Raw genomic sequence first — 22,762 nt, 5'->3', positions numbered from 1 at the left:
CATTCAGCCCATCACATGTTGGAACAAGAGAGAGAGAGATAGGAGAGAGAGAGACACTTAAACAATCCATCAATTGTTGGTTTATTAAAATCTTTATTCACACAATGTTGCTTTATGCGGAATCTGACCCTGGGGGATACAAGTAGAAAGTCATGATTGCATTCTGTTTTCTTATTAGCAACCTCCATTTGTGCAGCTGCTCCCAGGGGCAATCCTCTGACAGCTCCAAGAGGGGTGTCTGTTTCGAGCATCTTGCTCCAGCTGCCACAGCAAATAAATTACCTTCTTAATAAATTAGTATTTTTCAGTTGAAGTTTGTTTGGCAAGACACACTCCAGTTCATTAGCTGCTGGAAGAGGAGCCGACTTCAGTGCCTCCTGAAGGCTGATGATGCTCTCTTTTTAATTAGTTCTTGATTTCTATGCTTCAAGTGCTCTGATATTACTAACATCCACAACACAACCATTTTGTAACATCTGGAGCCAGCGGATTACAGTGTGCACAGTGAACAAGAATTAGAAGGTGTCATGAAAACCTCATTGACAAAGCATAGCACCTGCCTCACAAATGACACTGTTTTTCAGAGATCCAAGCAGACCCTGTTCGCATGTGGATGCTGCTGCTTATTTCCTTTGCAATGGTTACAAGTTAAAATTTCTCAGGGTTCTGTATTCAAGCAAAACAATGATCACTGCCAAAATGCCAGAGATGATCACAAGGCCAAAATCAGATCTTCCTGATTTTGGGTAAGAGAGGAATTCATTCTTCTTTCCTGCTGCAGAACACCAAGCTCCAGTGGTGTTTACAGTGACCAGAAGTATCAATATGACAAAAAAAAAAAAGACGAAAAAAAGCAACCATTTCTTGCTTCCTCCTACTGATGACGCCGGACTTCAAGCCCTTTGTTCACAAATAAACCAATACACTGCTTTAAATCTTTGACATTCATACTGGGGGAAAACTTATCCCCAGGTTCCATCTGACGGCAAAAGCTTCAGCTTAGAGCTCCGTGAACAAACAATACATAAGTCCTGAACACTAATTTAATTTCATAAAGACAGAAGGACTTCTTTTGGAATCCATTATTAAATCAAATCAAGAGCGATCATATAGAAATCAAAACATCAAATTTTGGTAGATCCCTCCCAAAATATTAAGTGCTCGTGATTAAGGTCAAAGAGAAGAACATGTTTTGAAAAATGCTACAAGCCACTACCATGTGCTTCACCATCTCCCCTTTGTGTAAATCATCTTAAATTTCCTGGGAAACAGTTTATGCCAAAATGCCTCGGTAAGAACCTATTCTGCTTTAGAATAAAAGCATTCACTAACCGCCCAACTGTCGCCCACAGTACTTCCCAAAAATGTCTCGCTCAACCGCCGAAATCTGCCAGCCAGCCAAGCGACGGGCCGGCTCAGCCAGCGAGGGCCCAGGGCCATCCCTGCGTGGCTCCTGCCCACGCTCGCCATCAGCCGAGCGCACTCGCTTCTGCCCCAAGGGAACCCGCAAGGCACAATCCGCGCCGGCGGGTTAAACTCACTGAAGGACCATGGCTTCTAAAGCATTTGTTATATTACCAAGTACAGCAATAAACCGGCACTATCTTAACACCAGTGTCCTAAAAGCTGGCTGTGTGTCACAGTCCTGACTAGTAACACCAATAAATAACTCCAGATCCCATCCTGACTCTGGGGCGGGTCTGTGATGTGGCCAAGTCCAGAAGAGATCTAGAAGAACATAAAATCCAATTTCAGGTAAACAGACACATTCTACTTTCAAGACACTCTGCTCATGCAATGACAAAAAGACTTCAACAAAATAAAACTGCATTTTTAAAATAAACTCTCTCACTAACACCTCTTTGATCAGGTATGGCAGCAGGTGCAAGAACAGGGAACAGCTCTTTATCTGCCCGCCACACTACTGCAGAGCTAGAAAGATTTTGACAGACATATCAAGGAAAAGGTCTTAAACTGACATTTTGCTGCTCTTGCTCACAAGTGCAATAATACGTAATCACTTTGGGAAATGAGCTCTTTCCTTACTTCTAAGGGCCGTACTGTCCAAACTGAAAATCGATGCAAAGCCGTTAAATTTGGAAATGTAATGACGAAGCTGCTTCCCTTCTGGAGACACAGATTCAGACCTACCACAAGCGTGACAAGTTCTACGGCCACAAGCTCATCCGCAGCGCAGGCTGACGCAGTGCTGAAGGATGACAGGACTAGCACAAGATGAGTGCTACAAGTCTGCCCTGAAGAGCCAACTTACACCAACTCTCCCCTATCTACGGCAAAACCATGAGGTGCAAGGACCCCAGGATGATCACCCCAGTCAGAACATCGCAGTGGGGGTTGCAGGAAGCAGTTGGGGAAGGCAGAAAACTTACTGGAAGTGCTCACAGCTTCAGAGCTCAGCCACAAGCCAGACCAGGTAAACAGTGGGACTGAAAAACTGTTGATGTTCCACAAAACAGCAGCACTGAGCTGTGGTTACAACACCGAGCAGCAGGAAGCTCTCTCCGTACGAGATGAAGAAGAAAGAGCACAGCTCAGGGTTCTCTCCACTCTTCAGGGCCTTGCCCACGGCTGTTGGTTACTGGGGAAGTCCAGTAATACACCTCTCTTTCCCCAGTGCAACGTGCCCAGATTCCCCACATTAAATAGGGCATACAGTAAGCGGCACGACCTCGCTAAACGGAACCCGCTTCCAAGGACAGATTCTGTCCTCCTCCTCAGCCACAATATAATGAAAATTTGGTTAATACGGACACAGAACTGCAAGGATATTTTCTCTACTCAGACCTTGCCAGACTCCTTATAAATGGAAAACAGTGACAGGACACACGGAAACTTACTTTAACCCCTTAATTACCAAGTGCTGTATAACCACCCTGTCCTCCCCTAAATCTCCAACCCTGTGGATAAATCTTTGATAGGACTTCAGCAAAAACCCTGAAGCATTATTATCACGAGGCAAACCCCCTTTCGCAGCCTTTTATCGAGGAAAAGACAAACTGAGCAGAGAGGTCCCCTCTCCCACCCTTAATGGCATTCAGAAGAACATCCCACCCCCGGGGGGGGTGGCACAACTCTTCAGTCTAATAATTATTTTATTCACCACTTCCTCTTTCTCTAAAGAAGCAGTAAAATGCCTAACCAGCTCACAGCTGATTATGTACAACCCTGAATCGGACAAAAACTCGCAAGAGTCTATGTGGGGAAGAGAAGGGGAGAGGATCGTACTGTTCATCTCCATTTGTCCCCTCTAGATTCAGTCCACAAATTAGTGTCTGTATTCCACACACTTCCACCAACACCAAGAGCCATTTTTATCCAGTGCAATGTCCACTGCCGGCAATGGACACACCCCAACGGCCAAGACGCCATTACGGGTACTGAGCCGTCCAAGGCTCCAACTTCCCACCTCTCCCTGCTGTCAGCCCAAGGTAAAAGCCAGCGTCACCCCTCTGTTCCTCTGGCTTGGAAGCTTTCCTGTTCATTTCAGTCCATCTTGGCCACAGCCTTTCTGAACTGATTGTGCTGTTTTTCTATCGCTTTTTTGTTTGTTTGTTTTTAAAAAAGGAGTTTCATCTGTGTTCCACTACGATTACAAATGAGACAGAGTCATCCTGTCTTCCACCAGCACAACATCTGGCCCAAACTGGTCTGTGCACTGCTTCACTGTAGCCAGAATGCTGAGAAGCCGCTGGTCTAGGGCATCCAGATGAGGGTCAGAAAGCACTGGTGAGATGGGGTCGTGCGACATAGCAGTTTTTAAGGCAGACTTCAGTACTCCATTCTTCAGGTAATTGAGTCTGTTCCAGGTAGAAACCCGGATGCTGGAAAAGAAACAAACACACGCGTCACCGTACCACTGTCCGGCTGAAGTCCCATCAGCAATACCAATGCCAACCTCTTGAGGGAGCCCGTTACATCATGATTTTATCTAAATAGAACGGAGTCTTATTACAAAAGTGGTTTTGGGATGGGAGGGTCCAGGTACAACTGCATTATATGCAATATCTAAGAGAAACTTGAAAACTGAAGGTGAAGAAGAAAGAATCTAACGTGACGTAATTCTTATGTTATACAGGAACACTTTCAACCGCTAGCAAGGAAGTTCTGCAGTCCTGAGGCCTTCCAGACGCAGTTCGAAAAGGAAAGAAAATGAACAGTTTGGCTGTTAATTAAAAACCAAAACTCATGTTACCTCAGGAAAAGCATCACTGACCCACAATTAATCACAAAGAACAAAAGTCAGTTGACTGAACTTCCACAGAACGTGAACATAGCAGTGATCTTTCTGCTTCACTGGCCATTGAGTTTGTTCATGTCAGCCCACGTAAACTGTCTTGTTCTGTGAAGTCTCTTGGGATTCTGCCCCAAATTTTTGTGTTTTAGCACCACTGGTCTAAACTCTTGGCTTTTGATGGCCTCCAAAGAAACCAGCAATATAAGCAAGTGTTGTAACAAACCTATAGTTAAAACAATAATGCTTATGAATTCTTGTACGGCATTTGCCTGGTATCAGAATGAAAGGATATCTGAAAAGCAGGAAACTGCAAAGTCTCTTACATAGATAAACTTCTGTTCTGGTTGTATTTGGGAGAATCTAGATGAGAAAGACTCCAAAAGATCCTCATAAAACAGGAAATCAAAAATATATTTAAAATTAATGTAGGAAAACTAAAGAATTTGAACATCATTTACTTTAATTGTTCTCCATATGGATTCTGCACGAATCTTGCAGAATGTAGGCCAGGTGTACTGTAGCATGCATAGAGCCTTGCTTGGCGCAAGCAGGGGGTGAGAGCTCAGGCTTTCTGCAGAGTTCCCAGGTTTCACAGGCCCCAAGGAATTTGGGAGACAGAACCCTCCAAGGACAGGCTCAAGGAACTCTCAACCAAATGCTTAACTTGGAAGGTTTAAAGGAGTTAATGTTATCTTGAAGTAACAGATGCAGGAAACGGATATATCAGTATTTTTCTTCCTGGTACTTTTAACTATTTGTTAATGAGAAGTAGCAATGGCCTGGTGAGAGAGCAGCCACAGAAAACAGAAATCAGCAAGTCACAGCCTCTAAAAATAAAACAAGCTAAAACACAGCTCACAAAGCTAAAGCAGAAGCAAAATCCTGCAAAAACCTACAAACTTCACTTTGAAAGAAATACCCTGAGCAGTGCTGCAGTCTTATTTAGAAAGAACATTTGGAAATGAAGGTAATTAAGTTGCCAGACACATTGAGTCCTTAGCTTCTGTCAGGGAGAACTCAAACTGTGATGTGAACTTTTATTCGGCAGGAGCTGGATGGAGACAGCTGCAGATGCAAAGTACCTGTCAGACTGACAAAGGATACAATTGAACCAGTGACCTGGAGGCGAGACTACTTCCTACGGTCTACCGTCTGATTTACTACCTTAATAAAAACGTATTTCTCAGCTTCTTGAGCAGTGACAATACATCAAACAAACATAGTACCTCAAAAAAGTATGTACCCGAGCGAACATTTTCAGGTTGCCAGAAGGCTTCAAACTTAATTATACTGCAAACCTAAGGACAGCAATTGCATAAGTAAAGTGAACAGCATCCCTGTGTTTCACTTACATGCAGCACTGATAAAGAGGAGCCAAGATGCTTCTTTCATCCAGGGCAGGGTTTCCAAAGCTGAAAAGCAAAATTAAAACCAAGTGAACCAGTTGAACTCCTAATGTTGTTCTCAACATCAACAGATCTGTAAAGAATTAAAAAAAAATCAATACTAGGCAATTTCATGCTCCAACAGATCAAATAATTTAAATTAAAATATAAACAGGCCATGACCAATTACAGATACAACTCTCAAGAGCATCAGCTAATGTACCAGGTAAACGGAAGCAACACCAGTGTACCTCGTTCTTTATCAGACCAAGGCACCTTAAAAATGAACTTCAGAGGAGTTTAGAAATTGAGCTCATCTTGTGAAGCAGGGGAAAGGAATAATTGGTATTCTGGACCCAGAGAGCGGGAGCTTTGCCTGACACAGCTGGACAGGGAATGAACAAAACAGCAGCCACGTGCTGGTTTAGATGGGCAAGCTTAGATCAACAGTTCAACCAACAAGGTGATCAACTTTAACATTTCATGATCACACTTTCTAAGGGAGGCCTGCCAAAAGGATTTCATAGTATTTCAAGCTTCATCTAAACACATGCTATTTTTTTTTTTTTTTTCATAGTTTCACCTCCTCTTAATACTGTTTTCAACAAAGAATGTTCCCCTCAATAAAGATAACTTACTCGAGGAGTCTGGCATTACTCTGCTCAAATAATTCTGTTACGAGTAGCTTTAAAACTGGAATAGGCTCCCCAGGGAAGCGTCACGGCACCAAGGAGCATCTGGACAATGCTCTTAGTCATACGGTTTAGTTTTAGGTAGTCCTGTGAGGAGCAGGGAGTTGGACTCGATGATCCTTACGGGTCCCTTCCAACTTGAGGTCTTCTATGATTCTATGGAAAAACTGTCCCCCTATCCCTTATCTCAAAGGAGCTGAAAGAACTTTACGCAAGCTTTCAAGAAAACAATTTACTTCTGGGCCTGCAAAGCCCGACTGGAAATGTTTTCATAACGTTATTAGCATGTGCCATAATGAAAGGTCTGACATGACCTTCAACTACCATATTCACTTCCAGTGACTAATACATTAACTTCCTCCTAGCATATTGCCAGAGCATTACAGAAAGACAATTTTTGCCCAATTCACCTAAAGCAGTCAGAAAGCAGCAATAATTCAGCAGTCCCAAGGTGGAATGCATCCTGCTGACATAACTGAAGGAGCATTACTGAACAGGCTGATGCATAAAGACAAAAAACTCAGCCACTGTAGATAAATCAGGAACAAAGGAAGGAAGGAATCCACTATACAAAAGGCAAATGGAGAAAGAAATGGTAACTCCAAGCCTTCCAAGAATCTGTCTAGATCTGAGGTCTCAACTGCTGTGTACGCTTCATACAAGTGGTACACAAAGCCACTGCAGAGCAGAGCCTGGCACAGGAACTGCCAGAGCTAACCACCAGATGCTGGTCCATCCGCAGAAGGGGAAACTCACTGCCACTGCAGATGCTAGTGCCCATCAGAAAAAACAACTCCGGAGTCTCTGGACTACATCATGAGAAAGTGGAATAGGTTATCTCTGTTTTTTAAGAAAAATTTAAACAAGAAAGATTTAAACAAGGCTGTATCTTCAATAGGATTTTTAACCTAAACTATACCAGCCAACATACAAAAACCTATAACTATAGCAAAGACAGAACAACTCACATTTTAAACACATAGGCATAGTAAAGTTTGGCCTCAAGAAGGACTTCTCATCAGTTCCTCTCAGTACTACATGCTTCATTTTTCTTTTGATAATAGTTTATGTCCACACTCAGGACATCATCATATTTTGCTCTCAGTATCAGTTCTATCTCCATTTTAAACTTTTAACCTTTTAAAGCCAGAGTAGACATATCCAGAAGGCAGGGAATGCCAAATTATTCAGAGACGCATTTTGAGAAGACCTACTTTTACTATGACACTCACTAATACTCACTGGTAAATAATAAATCGTAAGTTTTAAATCTTCCATTAATTAAAAGCATAAAAGGGAGGGGCTTTTCTCGGGATAGGAGGAGAGAGACAAGCAAACCTTTGAAAGTTGCTTGGGGAAAAAAGGTCATACTGTGCTAATTTGGGAGTTTCTGTAGTTTGAGTAAGACTTTGCCCAAAGCAGTCATAGTATCTAGAGCACAGAGTAAGCACCACAGCCTTTGAAGAACCCTAATATTTGGTGAGTAATTTCTGGTAAGAAGGAAAGCTTTGGATTTTTAGCACAAAAGGTATTAAGGAAACAATTAGTGAGAGAAAGAAAACAGAGAGATACAGAGCAGATAAATGTGTGCCCTTGTGCTCGCCACTGCCTGGCCACCAGCATTTCCCTTACCCTCACCTTTTGGCATTATCGAGCAGGATGAGCATACTGGCTCCTTCATCATCCTGGAAACTCTCATAGTGATGTCGGTCAGCATTCCCAATCAAATAGTCAAAGATGGCGGTGTCAATGATATCAAGGAGACGAGGGCCCGAGTCATACGGTGAAGTCTTCTTCACAGCATCACAATAGCTTTCATCATACTCCCACCTGCAGGCCATCAAGAGAAACCAAATCAAATCTTCAAGGAACACTCCATCATTGCACGGCAACGGTATTTATAGCTGCCCATTTATTCACTTATGAGTACATAAAGAAAAGGTGAGCACAGCAGTCAAGGCAATATAAAGAAGAGTGAGCTAGACAAAAGTGTTTTATTAAAAGAGTAAATCCTGTCTTAACACCCTAGCATGTAGAGCAAGCTATAGTTTCAGTGCAAGGTTACACATCATCTTCCTACACAAAACAAGGTCAGAGTTTGCTTCCTCACTGCTCACAATTCAGCAGTGGTTGGGCTGCCTCACGGCAAGATTATTGTCATGACTTGCCTCCCTTAACTTCCTAACTAAGGACATAAAGTACTGTGTCTATTTCTACTGCCTTGACCTGCTTCCATCAGTCTTGCTTTCCAGCGATCCTCTTCATTTTTTTTCCTTTCTAATGCAAATAACCTCATCATGGTTACTAATGACCTCCTCTCTCCCGAGAAGAAGGGCCTCATGCATGTTCATTCTCCTTCACTCACAGTTGTCTCTTTCCTCCCTACGTTCCTTTCAGAGTATCTCACTGTCTTCTCCACTGGCAAGATTTCAAGCTTCCCTTTTCTCTCCTCTCCTTCTACACGTAACCTAGGCATGTTCTTGTGGTCTTGTAACACAGATGTCATGTCTCAATTCTCCAAAGCTAGGATTTTATATTTTCTCATTTTCTTCTTTACAGTTTTCAAAGCTATTCAACACCACCACTACCAAAACAGCCACATCTCTGGTGTACATCCTTTCCATCTGTCAACTTAAATAACAAGTACATCTATAACATCTTCCATGTAAGGACCGAAACAATCCTTCACAAAATAGCAGTTAAACTGGAAATGCCTTAAACCATCTGTGACTCGGAAACAGAAATGGAGGAAACACAAGCTGGAGAGACTCGCTGATGTGCTCAAAATTGCAGAGAATCATAAAAGCAGGGAGAAGATCACAATTTAACTACTAGAACTGCCACATACCCCACCTCATCTTCTAGGGGTCTGGAGCCTAAGATCCCAATATCCCATCTTTCCTCCAGTTACCCAAATCAGAGCGGCCAAAAATTTATCTTCTCAATGTTTCTGTTAACACGTCACACACACACTCCTCAAATGCTGTCTCTAGTTCCCTCTTTCTTTTGCATCAAGGTCCAACTCACATTCAACTTACAGCACAAATCCACAAAGCAAAAGTCTCAGAATGTACTCCTCCTTGTACTGGATACATTTTTTTTTATGCCACATCCCTCTCTCCCTCAAGTGTCTCATTTTACTTTAGATCAGTACTTAATCTCCTTGCAACAATTTTTCAGATATACTATGCTCTCTCTTCTCATTTTCCATTCAGTCTTTCAAGACAGACCTTTCTCCGACATTTATTTCTGATCATTTATATTGTACTAGCATAGGACTTCGAAGGTCAGGGATTTTATCTATTACACATCCATTAACAATTATGTACACTAACGTGACTATATGAATTATGTTCAAAAGGTCAACTCAGGACAGAATAGAAGCAGCTAGATCAGGAAAAAAATTCCTACAGAGTTATTTTTCCATAATTACCAGACACAGAAAAAGGAGAGCATGACATCTAGAACGTTTAATTCTCCTGATGCTCTCAAAGTGAAAAGTGCAACATGACAAGGTGCAAAACAACAGAACCTTGCAATCCCATCTGAACAAGGGAAGAGCAAGTAAGTTTAAAATACAGCAAACATCAAATCAGCATAGGTAACAGGGTAAACTCCTGTGTAAGCAGGCAGTTTATGATGAAAAATAGTCTCTGAAAAAAAGAAACGCCGCCAAGAAATTCAGTCCATTCATTACTGCAATTTACCATGTACTAAGTACAGCTGATTTTGACCTGTTGGAAAGGAGATAACATCTGCTGCTCAAAAATCAAATTGTACATTTAATACTCTAAAACAATTCAATGAAGCCTTTGGATGAGATTCTTTCCGAGAACAATCACATCATTGGAAATCAATGGATATTTTAGATCAAGGACTAAAACTCTCTTTCTAATCACTCGTCCAGGACACAGACTTGGAAAAATTTACTAAGCTCAAACCCATTTGCTCTGGTCATGGCAAAAACATCTCCAATCCAAATACTCAGATACGTTACTTCTATTGTACAAGATTGCTAGATCCCATGTTTGTCCTTCTCTGAAAGCATTCTTTAGATGCTGAGCGTGGTCACCAAACACCAATGGTATTCAGAGCAAAGAAGAACTTTTCAGTGCCTACCTACTTAAGCTAAACCAACTCCACTACTCTTGAAACAAACTACAAGGATCATGAAATCAGGTCTTGCAGAAAACAGCACAGTGCTACTGTATTTTAGTGGGCCACAGAGAGGCACAGTGTCAAAAGAAGGTCAAGTGGCACAAGAGAAGAGTCTTGGTTTGCCCAGAGCCAAGATTTTCAGAACTTGGAGTGACTGCATGGTGGAGTTCTGTTCCAGGCAAGAAGGAGGAAAAGGACAGCACTTATTATCGTGCAAAACAATGAAGGTTTCTTTCTTGCTCATTTTAATTTAAATCTCATCCTAGACTTCTTGATTTCTACTGTCGTATCAAGAAAGCTGTCGGCAAAATCCTAGATTTTGAGAACACTTGCTCCTTAATTAGCCACTGTATTGCAAGGGTAATTTTAGTACAAAATATCATGTATAAAGAATAACCCTATCATGTTCTCATACCTGGCAAGTTTGCCTTCACGGTAAGTCCTACCCCATGGGTGCCGATGTTTCTGAAGAGGCCAGACATCTGGTAGCCACAGAGTCACTGACCCCTCCATGATGTCCCCGTCTGCACAAGCTGGTTCTGTTTCCCGACAATAGTAGCACTTCCCATAGAAGCAAGTGTTATTACCTTAAAAAAAAAAAAAAAATAAAGAGGTATCAAAAGAGCAGAACTTAATCCAAGGGATGCCAACTGAAATTCAGGAGCATATTGTTGCAGCAGAGCCATCCCTGCAATCGGATTTCACTGCACTTGACCTCATGCTTCCTATCTCTGAGAGGGAGAGACTCAGAAGAGATTAAACAGACATCTATTAATTCAAACAACATTAAAGACTAATATTCAAAGGAGAGAGTAATTATATTTTCTAATGTTTTTATCACACTGAGAGTTAATACAACATTGCACTATCAACAAGTTCTTGTGATCCCTTCCCAGTCCTTAGGACGTTGACTTTGCAACCTTAGCACCGCTTGTTTTTTAAATTTCACACTTCATGTGTCAGATTTCCCACTTTTTCGAAAAAGTTGACCAAAAAGAGACAAGTGAAAAAAGACTAAGGAGAACGCAAATGGATTTGGAGTCCTGAGACCTGCCACACGTCTCACTTGAGCTGACTCAGCAGGGGAAACACAAACAAGCCATCATTCTTATATGATCCAGGAATGCAGATCTGTCAAAAGTTTCCTGAGTGTCTTCTGACAGGAGAGGAACAATGAAACCCTGCAGCCTTTAGTCCGTTAAGGCCTATGTAGCCTGTAGCATAAAGTAATCTACGTAGCCTAGATTAACATTTTTAGCTTAACCTTTTCTATTTCACCCTTCTAACCTGCCTTTGCTTGACCCTTGCCAAGTTAATTCCAGTTCTGTACTCACAGATGTTCTTCCAAAACATTCTTCAACTATGTCTCACTTCCTTGTGATTCCACTTCTTTCCTGTCCTTTCTTCCTTTGGCTCTACATCCAATATCCTCCCCAAACCAGGCCCAGCTCACTGAAAGACATGTTTTTCACTTTCCATCCTTACACTTCACAATCCCTTAGCCAGCCAGCACTCCTTTGCAGTCCTCCATCCAGACCCGGCTCTTGTGCTCCCACTACCCCAGTCAGCCAACTTGAGGACATCAGACAGATGATTGTTAGCAACACAGAAGCTTGCAGCAGACCAGATCTCTTATTTGGATGGAAAGCCCTGCAAGTCTCTCTTCCTATCCATGGCCTGCAGCAGGTCTAGCAAGAGACAGAATTCTTTGAGATTCTAGCTGCAACTCTATCAAATCTGCACTGAGTATGCATGAATTATCTTTTCTTCAAAGCCTCAGAAACTTGGTCAAATTTGGGTTGACAAGAGATCACAACCTTCTCCCCAGATCCATCCATTTCTTTGGTTCATGCTCTTCAGAACAGGTGGTTCCAAGGAATCTAAGGAAAGGGAATGAAAGTTTCTGGAGCCATACTTTTCAAGTCAGCATTACTGCTAGAAAACTGCTTAGTTATCTTGGCTGAAATTAGAAAAAGTAAAGTCTGCCTGAGGCAGACACCCAATCTGAATGCAAAAAGAGTTTGGCAAGGCAGAGCTACTCTCATCTGAAAGTTACGCTTTATAACTGAAAGTGTTAGGTAAACTTAGTAGGTGAGACTACCAACAGTGCTTGTAATAGAAACATACACAGGCACGCATATTTATCAGCTGTAATGAACAATCATCTCTAGAGTCTTCTTATGGGGGGGGGGGGGGGGAAGAGTAATAATTGGATATTTTATGAAAGCCTGTAGGAGTTAAGGCTGCAGCATAAGTCATTTCTTGGTGCTTAATGACCACCTGGTAGGAGTTCACGTTAATAATTCCCATTAAGTGCCCTTCACAGCATTATTACTGTAAACAACATACGGAAGTTCTGACACATTTAGTTATGAATGCTCAGCAGACTCTGATGTAGCACAAACAACATCTAATACCAACCGACGCATCAGCTCTATAAATTATCCCAAATCACCGCTGTGTTCGCGTTAAATACAATTCCATTTTTTTCCTTTCACGTCTAATCGTAGACTTTTCTAACCACCTCTGACAGCAGAGAGAAAATTCTTACTCAGAAAAAATCCCATCTGTAACAGCAGCACGAGGGAACACAGAGAAGTTACAGAGGAAAAACTACTTGCAGAAAATCAAGTCCTCCTCCCCCGCCAAATGGGGTTATACAAGCATTACGATCTCTCTTGGCACAGAAAGAGACTTACCAGCTTCCTGTATCATAGTTAACTGTTCTATAACTGTGTCAGATTCCCATGGCTCTTTTTCCCCATTAAACACGTTTTTCTTTACTGGCCTGTACAATCCATGGAATCCACTTACCCACAGTCATGAAGGTACCCAGAAGCTGCTCTGTGGCTACTGGTTTGATCTCTGTACGTAGATTCACAAACCTGCCAACCACCAGTGGAGCTCGTCGGAAACCCAGAATTCTAATTTGGGGGGAAAAAACATGACAGGAGAATTTGCAACATAGGCAGCAGTTCTAAATTAAAACAGAACAAAACAAAAACAGAGCCTCTGTGCCACTGTCTGAAATTGAGATGATTGAGACCAAAGAATAAAGTTGGAACCCTGCAGCAACCTCCTCTCTTCTCCAAGGCAAAGTAAGGAAACTCATTTTTCTTACGGGCCTGGATGTTAAACTTGCTTTACAGGCCATCAGTGACACTCCTTTATTAGAGCATTTGCAGCAGAGCAACACAGGATGCACCATGCTCCAACTCTCAGAAATCAGACCTCATACCAGAAATATCCATCATCTGTCTTGCGTATAGGCTGAAGCAGTAACCATATGGCCTTTGGGCCGGTCACCTGGAAAGATCATTTATAATTTGTGGGAATTTCTATCTATTAAAATGTTATGTTTAAGCCCAATTTAATCATACTTGAAAGTAAACAATCTAGGAGTTATTTTGTTTGGCATGATGGGGGAGAAGTGAAGAGAGAACGGTAGAACAAAACCGAATGCCTCAAGTGTCTGGAAAAAAAAAAAAAAAAAAAGAGAGGTGGGAAGAATAATCATAAAGCTTGCAGTCACAAGATCCAGGTTCCACTCCCATGTCTGCCACAGTCTTTGCTCTGTGACCACAAACGACTTGGGTATTTGTAATGGAATTTTAAAAGTGCTTAAAGGAGGAGTACAAACATCAGCACAATGTCAGCCCCAGCTCTCTCAATGTACTTTCGATACCCTTTTGGTAGTCCTTGCGTCTCAGAAAGAGAGACTGAAAAGGGACTGTCCCTTCTGAAAAAGGGACAATCTACATTCCACAGAGATACTGGGAGAGTCACGCTAACAGCTGCAAAGTATTTTTTTTTTAGATATTCAATGAGTAAGGCCCCTTCCATAAGTATAAAATACCTCTAAGAAAGAGCAACACAAAAAGTCTGCCTGAACAAATCATGTATACCTAAAGACAAAATTCATAGCCAATACAGCGAGTTATGTACAGCTTGAGAAAATGCAGGTGTTCCAAGTAAATAAGCACAGAGCTTAGATCTGGAAAACCTGTCCCTGTATTTTCAGGCCCACAGCTGAAAGGCCACATCCTGGATAGCACAGCCTCCCCATTAGTGGTCAACATACAATATGATTCAGATCCTTCTTGAAACAATGGCATCCTTGGACAAAATACGTAACTGTCACCATTCAAAACACAGGTACGTGCTAAAGTTACGTGGGCAGGTAGCTTCTGCTAGGTATTCTTGAAGAATACAGAGGTGCATACCCACAAAGAGAGGAGAAAGGCCAGAGAAACAAGCACAAACCCACAACCAAACAGACAGCAAGGAAGAGCTAAGAAAGAGGGGTTTGGACACTGGAAAGAGGCTTTGAATTGTTGCTTTACAATGTTTCATCACTGCTTTTTCAGGGAAACTGAAGTCTGTATGTTTCTTGAAAGCACAAATGGATAACAGACATCTGGCTACATCACCTTTTTTTGGTCTTAAAGTACCCTGATTTTGGCCCACCACCTCAAGACTGTAACAGCAGCAATGGGTGTTACACAACTAGTTATCACCAAACCTTCCTAGAATTACTAATTTCCACTGCCTGTGCAATGAGTTCCACAGATGAATTAGGACTAACAAACATATCTTTTACCACCTATGAATTCAGTCACAGTGATGAGCCTCCTATTTATGCACTGAGAAACCTCAGTTTAAGTTCAACCATTCTATTCTTTATTATATTTGTTATTATATTTGTCCCTCCTTATTCCTTTCCCAAGATTTTAAGTCTCTTCATGTAAGAATTTTTCACATCTTTAATTATCTTCAGAAATCTTCTCCAAAATGCCAACATAGTCCTGTTATAATGAGGAGACCAAGACTGCGCTCATTTATTCTAGATGAAACTGCACCTCTAACAGTATTTCGTAACTATTGACATTCAGTGTTTGGTATTTTCTGTCCCATTCTTTGTATGCCCTGTAACTTTGTTTTTCTTCTGGTAACTGCACCTCCAGCTGAGGTCCACAAAACCACCTGGGTACCCCTGAATACAATTAATACATGAATAGCTGTTTTTCCTCTAGGATGCACTGATTCATACTTAGTCTAGACTAAATTGTTAGTCTAGACATTAGACTTAACTTTTTAGTGTACTGGACATTAGAAATAGCTCACATCTGAGGTGTATTCTTCAAGGAACTCCTTTTTCCCCAACTCTGAAAAAGCGTTTACCAGAGACAATAAACCGAGGCAACCCAAAAATTCCATACCTATCCAAGTGAAAGGCTGCCACTTCTGCGTTGTGTCTGTCATAGCCAGCGTATGGTTCTCCTTCCACTACATAATCCCTGGCATATCTATAATTGAAATAAGTCAAATAAAGTGATTCATGCAGGATTTCCATCGATTTTGCTGTTCCAAGTAACGAGTGCAATAACAGTGCTATGTTAAACAGACTCTGGGTCACTTTCAAAACGATTGCCAATGGGAGAGAGAAAAAATATTAATGAGATTAAATAGCGTACAGACTGTTGAAGTAGTAAATAAGGAGGAAAGGTCGGTAATGTACAGTGCTCCTAAGAGCCTGGGAAGCAGTGCCCATTCAAACTAATGAGTTTTAATTCAACCATATGCCAAGTCACATCTAAGAACAAAGAGCACAGACCCAGCTACAGAACAGGGGACTATTTATACTAGAAAGCAGCAACTCCACAAGCGATTTTGGGGTTAGAATGGATTGTAGATTAACATGAAAATACAATCTGATATTGTGGAAGAAATGCCAAATGCAATCTTTAGTAGCTAGAAGATCAGCAAGCGTGAACCTGAGGACAATACTGGATATAAAAAGACCCTTTATTCTGGTGGAGAAAAGACATAATGAACAGCAAGAAATAGAAATTAGACACTCATTACAACAACAATGGTATATTTCGGTGAAATGGTGGGCTTTTTTTCCCTTTTTCTTTTTTAATAGATGTTACTTAAATAGTCAAGGCAAACACAAATTTCCGAGATTCATGACATTTGAATCAGGTCCAGATACTGCTTAAGAAGCATGCTTCAAATGAGCATAAAATACCACAGTCAATACTGAGCAAATGGGTGCAATGCAATACATTTTCAAACACAGTAAGGCCAAATTAGATTACCTATTTTCTCATTTCCATCTATGTATCAAATTGTGTAGACTGGATTATTTCCAACAGACTCAGGGTTCAAGCAGTGGCAGCAACAGTGTAAGAGAAAGCACAGTGCTCTGCTTTGATGTTTTAACCCTGCTCAGAGAAGATCTGGGGCACGACGACAGTCCGTTTCATCAGTCTGAGCAAATGCTTTAGCTTCTCTGCAAGGCAGCTCAAAAGAGAATTAACCAGTGCAGGATGGTATGGACTTTTTGGGAGGAGGATCTGACAGATTCCTGCCAAATTGGAACTCATGCCAAACAAGCATCTTATTTCACATATACCACTGGCATGTGATGGTAGCAACTATTAATCATTAGTAACTCAGGCTGGATTTCAAGTAATTTTGAAATGAGACAGCTAACCCTAAGAACATCTCTTTGACGTCATGTCTTTTGTATGTACTTACAGCAGGCTTTTGAAAACATGGTCACATTTTGAAGGCTGCAGAGCTAAAACTTATTGGTAAAACACAACCAAATTCTTGCTTCCATGCACAGTAGGCATCTAGTCCTTTCTAGAGCAAAGGTAACAAGAGAATTCATTCTTCCCCAACCAGTAAGTTTTCTCAAAATGGTTTTTAGTAGTAACTTTGACATAACTTTCAGGTCAAAAGCTAGTTAAATAGAGTATCTTGCAATGACAGAACAATACTCTACCTACAAGCCTAGCTATTCAGCAGTCACAAACAGAACACGGGTCTACCAGTATGGCTAGGGTCACACTGTCTAGCACTCCTATAAATTGTCTAGCGCTCCTATAAACATTCCCAGCTGCACATGTCCTTGATGGAGCATAGTCACTGCGTTCGCCTGCACAGACATTCCATTATGGGAATGTAATTTAATGCTTGGTGAAATGCTTTACAGCACTCACTTATGCAGAAAGCACTATAGAAATGCCATGTCTTGTTACTGCATTTATTGGACGAGTTGCCTGTCATACCACCAAGACTGCTGTGTGAAAGGTTCACACTGTTTAAACAGCCTAGCCCCACAGTGAAGCTCCAGCCAGACTAGTAATTGACCATACAGAAACAGGACTGTGAATTCAAGAAGTGGAGAGCAGATTTTTTTTCCTCATTCTCTAGTCATTCATTAACATGACAGAAAAACTTCATGCTTGCTCAACCCAATATCCTTTGGAGAGAGATGTACTCATTCTGTGATGCTAACACTTTACATCTGCAGTGCACTCCCGTAAAACACATCTGCCTTAGTTTTTTTACATCATTCTTTCTTCTCCTTTTCCCTGAAGGCAAACAGTTCAAAGCGCTTTACAGACGTGCACAAGACTCTTCATAAATGTTCAATCATGTCGAATTCCCCTGCGGATCACTGTAAACAGAGGCCATACCAAGGAAGTATCACTACCCACCCATTCTTACATGGCTCCTCCAGTATTCACTATCAGCAGACAGGAAACTCGGGCTTTCACTCTGACCTACCAAGCCATTTTTAGAGTCTTCATGCAGCTACACCAGACACCCAGATCTACTTTTAAGACCACTGTCAACTTTCACTCCTTCCCTGTTCTTGAACCGCATTCTCTCATGGCAGTTTGACATGACCCTTACTCAGAAAGAGTAAGCAAGACTTGTCTCCACACTGCCAGAACCTGTACTTCCACAATCAGGGCGATACTGCTTAGAAACATCAGGTTTAACCAACGTTCCCTCAGGACTGAACACAGTGATTATTCTTCAAACCTAAAGACAGCCTGTTTCGAGCATCAAAGCTATACAGCCTGAGAGACAGTTGGCCCAGCAACTTAATGTTACTAGAGCCCCAGAAAGGCTCTGTTCTGTCCGTCTCACAAATAACAGAATGGCCTTTCCATTTACGTGTAAATTTGTAACTTAAACATTAACGCAACAACATGGAGATAAAAAAATATATATACATAAAGCAGTTATTAATTCAGTCGTTGAAGGCAATATTTACCTCTTGGGTTTGAAGACAACCTTCTGTCCTCCTTCAAGTACTAGCAAAGCTTTCAGTTGGGTCCCTTTGTACCCCACATCAGCTTTTATTATTTTCTTTGTTGTCATGGCATGCATAACAGCCCCTAGCTCGGGTGTCTCCTCGGGATACACCTCCCGAGGCACCACCCATTGGGCTGCAATCTCCCAAGGGGACTGCAACGTATGGTCAAGTCGGGGGTCCAGTTCTACATGGAGGCTTGCCATCATACGGTGAAAGGCGCGCTGGTCCTCCCGGTTGGCAGCTGAGGTGTCCAAGTTGTCAATGAGGAAAACTTTTGTGAAAATGAAGATGACAAGGAGGATGGCCAACAGCACAACTCGCTGCTTTAGCTTCATGGTGACCTTCAACCCTTCTCCCCTGACCCTTTCTTCCAAGCGTTACAGGAAGTCTATCGGAGATCAGGGTGTGGAAGGGGATGTTAGTTAATGAATTTCATTCATAACTTGCATTGTGAAAGAGGTATCACCACTGAAGCATCTTCTGGTACCCCTAAAAATAAACAAAACACAAACTTTCAAAACTGCATTCCTGCAGATCCCACCAAACTCAAAATCAAGTTTATTCTTGGAACATAAGTCTACATTTATGTACACTTGTACCCTAAAGCCCAAACATTGCTGCTAAAACACATGGAGTTTGCTGTCTTCCTGTAGCCTTTCAGTGATCTGCAAGAAAGGGGTAATTGCCCGATAGCATCTCTACACAGCTGAATTCATAACAGCTGCAACTACCATGGGCAAGACTTTTGCAGAGAATTGTAGTTTAAGTTGATTGCTCCAATTTCACAAACACTCTTCCACTAGTAAGAGAACCCACGACCTCTGGTTTCCTAAAGATTTGTCCCTCAAGAGAAAGCTCCCAGGTAGATTTTCTGACATCTGACAACCAGTGAGAACAGCTGCACAGCCTAGTTTCCTGAAGGTACAAGACATAAGGACAGAATAGCCTTAATTTGTTTATTGCCTTTCATTTGCTGCCACTATAATTTACTCAGCTTTCTTCCATTCTTTAAAAAAAAAAAAAAAAAAAAAAAAGAGGACATCTTTACTTCCTTGCGGTTAACTATGTATCTTTTGCAGTCAACCGTAAAACCAATAACCACAAAAAAAATATACAAAATAGCTGTAATCTCAACACCAAATTAACACGAAAAAAACCCCCAAAACACTAATACTGTCCCTTCTCAGAAACCTCACCTACAACATAGTTAAAGCCACATCTGTGTTTCTGTATTTACAATGGGCTGCAAGACATCTCACCCCTCAACAAGACTTTGCCAGTACAGTTTTAGCATATAAGGACCACATAACACACAGTTAATCACCTGTATTTCAATTATGAGGACAGAAATTATCTTCCTAATATTAGTTGAATGTAGTCAAAACCCAAATAGAAACAGATACTAAGGCACATCTCTGAGAAATGCTCAGAGCCAACAGAGATTTCTCTTTGCACAAGCTATGCTAATCATGAAAACCACAAACGGCACCCTGAGCTGTGGTAGGACTAATATAGAAAAGCCTTCTCATGTGATTTAACAATAAGTGTATAAACCAGTCATTATTAATCATGTCACGGGAAAAACAAGCTGCACAGGCTAAGTTAATTTACCAGCAGCAACCAAAGGACAGCCAGACTATGACTTGCTGGCCAAACACAGATTGCAGCCATCTTCAGGGTCTGTATGGACACCATGCCCTGCCTGCAGAGGTCACGGGGGGTACAATGGTTCTGAGGGGCCTAAGCATATCGTTGAGGTGCATCTCCATCGAAGATTAAGGCCTTGGCAAACAGCAGACGACAGTAAGGTGCATCCTTTGAGCAAGTCATCAGTGCAGAATCAGGTTTGGCACAGTATAAGAGCACTAGTATAAAAGCACATGCAAGCCCAAGAATGACCCCACAGCACCTTAAATAAATTCACATTAGGTCTATAGCGGATTCACCCTACCTCCCAGCTACGTGGCTCTCCCACCTTCCCCTGCATCAGTGTTAGCATCCATACAACCCAGCTGCAAAGTAGTTCAACTATCCAGGTTGCCAACCCACCCAAACATTAACCACTTTCTTTGGTTTGTGTGTGAACCACCTACTATTGTTAGTTTTTGAGCCAATACACAGTTTATCATCTGACTACAGAACGCTACTACTGGTGCAAGTCAGAGAGACCAGGGAGGGCGGCACAGCAGCTCCAATAGTGGCAGATGACCCATCAAGTGTCTACAAAGCCTACCTACCTTCAGAGGGGCACCTTAAGTTACTCAAGTCAGCCCTGTCACCCAAAGAACGGCCCTCCCCTCCATGTACTTCCCACCTTCATGCAATGAACTCCATGAAAGACCTGAGCAGTGTTAAAGCTTGAACATTTTTATTTATTTATTAATTTCTGGCTTCAGCCCTCCTTCCCCCAAATCTGGTTTCCAACGTAGTTTCACAAGCACCTGAGGAGGGCACACCACGAGGCCAAGAACAAGTGTTTCTCCTGGCAGCAGCACTAGCGATATACGTGCAGGTAAAACTATGGCCCAGGCCAGCCCGACAAAGAATTAGCAGCTGAACCACTTAGAAACAGTCACAAAGAGCCCACCAAGAGGGACAAGGAAATTCAGTAACAAACTGTCAGATCTTCCTATTTTCAAAATCACTCTTGTCAGCACAGCAACCAAGCTGAGCAGCACTCAACTTACAGGCGACACGCTCTGACGATGCAGTAGCGTGGCTTTTAGCCCAGTTTACCATCTGAATTTTTTTGCTGTCATTGTCCCACCTCAGGTGACAGCTCAGTTCAGTTTGGCCCTTCCCGAGTTACACATTTTGCCTCTTAAATAATCCTATAAAAACCTGTCTGCTGAAGCAGGAAAGAAAGTGAAAGTCTCCTACTGACAAGGAGTTAAAACTGAAACGTGAACAAGTGGTTTAATGTTAATGGCAACCACTTATAGCAACATAAAAACCCCATGAAGGGTGGAGGGTATGGTAAAAGAAGGCTACCAAGTCTCAGGGATGCTTCAAACTAGTACTATGGTCCCCTGTTAACTATGTAATACTGATTTTAATCTATTGGAAAATAAGTGCTTGTGCTAATAATAGTGAAAGATAAGAAATCACGTTTATATGGAAATCAAAACATATTATTGTTCATCTCAGTTCTGTTCAGGCAGCCTGTATTTCTCCAAACAGCACACCAATCTGCATATTACACACTGCAAGCACGAGAATGAGAACCGCAGACGAGGAAGATGCACCTGACCTGAAAGCCCTCATTCCTGCAAATACAGACTCACCCAGAAGGCGAGTCCTAAATAATAATAATAATAATAATATTATTAAGTCTAAGAAAGCCAGCAAAGCAGATCAGGCTGTAACTGTACCCTCTCGTTGTAAGTTCATAATTTCACTTCTTTAAAACTAGTAATTCTAAACCATTTTGAACATTGCTGTTATCAAGATCTGCTTTCAATCATTTTAAAAATCCATTAGAGTTTGTAAGAAGTTACGCAGAAGAACACAGCTCATTTCAGAACAGTTACTCCTCATTATGAGATACGTACATGTATATTTTAAGAAAGCCTCACAACCCAGTGTTGGCCAGCTAAAGCACGGGACAGAAATGTTTCATACCTTTGGAGCTCAAGCTGGGCACTCACTTTCCCAGATTGATTTTCAGGAATGCTGAGTTTCTCTAGGGGTATTCTTCTTGGGGGTGGGGAGAATATAACTAGAGCCACCACTTAAATTAAAGGTCATTTACTTAGTTTATCTTTTGTGACAGCTTTGAAACTAATTTTGGCTGAAAACCTCCAACAATGTAGATAGAATTTACAAAAAAAAAATTAAATATTTGCTATAAGACATTTCAGTAATTCCCTGAAGTGACCAACCAATCCTCACCAAACATTCCTCCTCAAGTTATACAATGACTCCCTGACTTTGCTCTCTGTAGCTTTAAGCAGGTGAGCTGGCTCTGACTTTTTACTGACATCTGCTGAAATGAGTCATCAGCTGCTTTTCTCCAACAAACAACAAAACACCCCTGAGGTTGCTATGCAATCGATTTCACAGGCTAGCTGCAGAGCCTGCACACTACTCCTCAGGTGCCAACATTATGCTCCTTGCTGTACGAGCCAACAAAAATGAATCCCTTCACGAAGAA

General features: G+C 41.7%; 1 protein-coding gene across 1 annotated transcript; it reads right to left on the bottom strand.

Annotated features, from left to right (window-relative positions):
• Nucleotides 1-83: 83 nt before the first annotated feature.
• FAM20B (FAM20B glycosaminoglycan xylosylkinase) lies at nt 84-19,072 on the bottom strand. Its single transcript, XM_050901285.1, has 7 exons — nt 18,568-19,072; nt 15,710-15,796; nt 13,305-13,414; nt 10,906-11,077; nt 7,971-8,162; nt 5,608-5,667; nt 84-3,842 (listed from the first exon to the last, which is right to left on the bottom strand). Exons 1-7 carry the CDS (start codon nt 18,942-18,944, stop codon nt 3,611-3,613), a joined length of 1,230 nt encoding a protein of 409 aa, XP_050757242.1. The 5' UTR covers nt 18,945-19,072; the 3' UTR covers nt 84-3,610.
• Nucleotides 19,073-22,762: the final 3,690 nt, after the last annotated feature.

This window comes from Gymnogyps californianus, chromosome 8 (assembly GCF_018139145.2).
Source record: "Gymnogyps californianus isolate 813 chromosome 8, ASM1813914v2, whole genome shotgun sequence".
NCBI lineage: Eukaryota > Metazoa > Chordata > Aves > Accipitriformes > Cathartidae > Gymnogyps > Gymnogyps californianus.
The sequence above is the reverse complement of the archived record's forward strand: the minus strand, read 5'-3'. Positions and strand labels throughout refer to the sequence as shown.

Excerpts from the sequence above, each read along its gene's own strand:
- FAM20B (XM_050901285.1), bottom strand. The coding sequence starts at position 18,944 with ATGAAGCTAAAGCAGCGAGTTGTGCTGTTGGCCATCCTCCTTGTCATC. Across the intron at positions 13,415-15,709 it reads GCAGCCTTTCACTTGGATAG|AATTCTGGGTTTCCGACGAG; the intron begins GTATGGAATTTT and ends CCCCCAAATTAG. Across the intron at positions 8,163-10,905 it reads CGTGAAGGCAAACTTGCCAG|GTGGGAGTATGATGAAAGCT; the intron begins GTATGAGAACAT and ends GATGGCCTGCAG.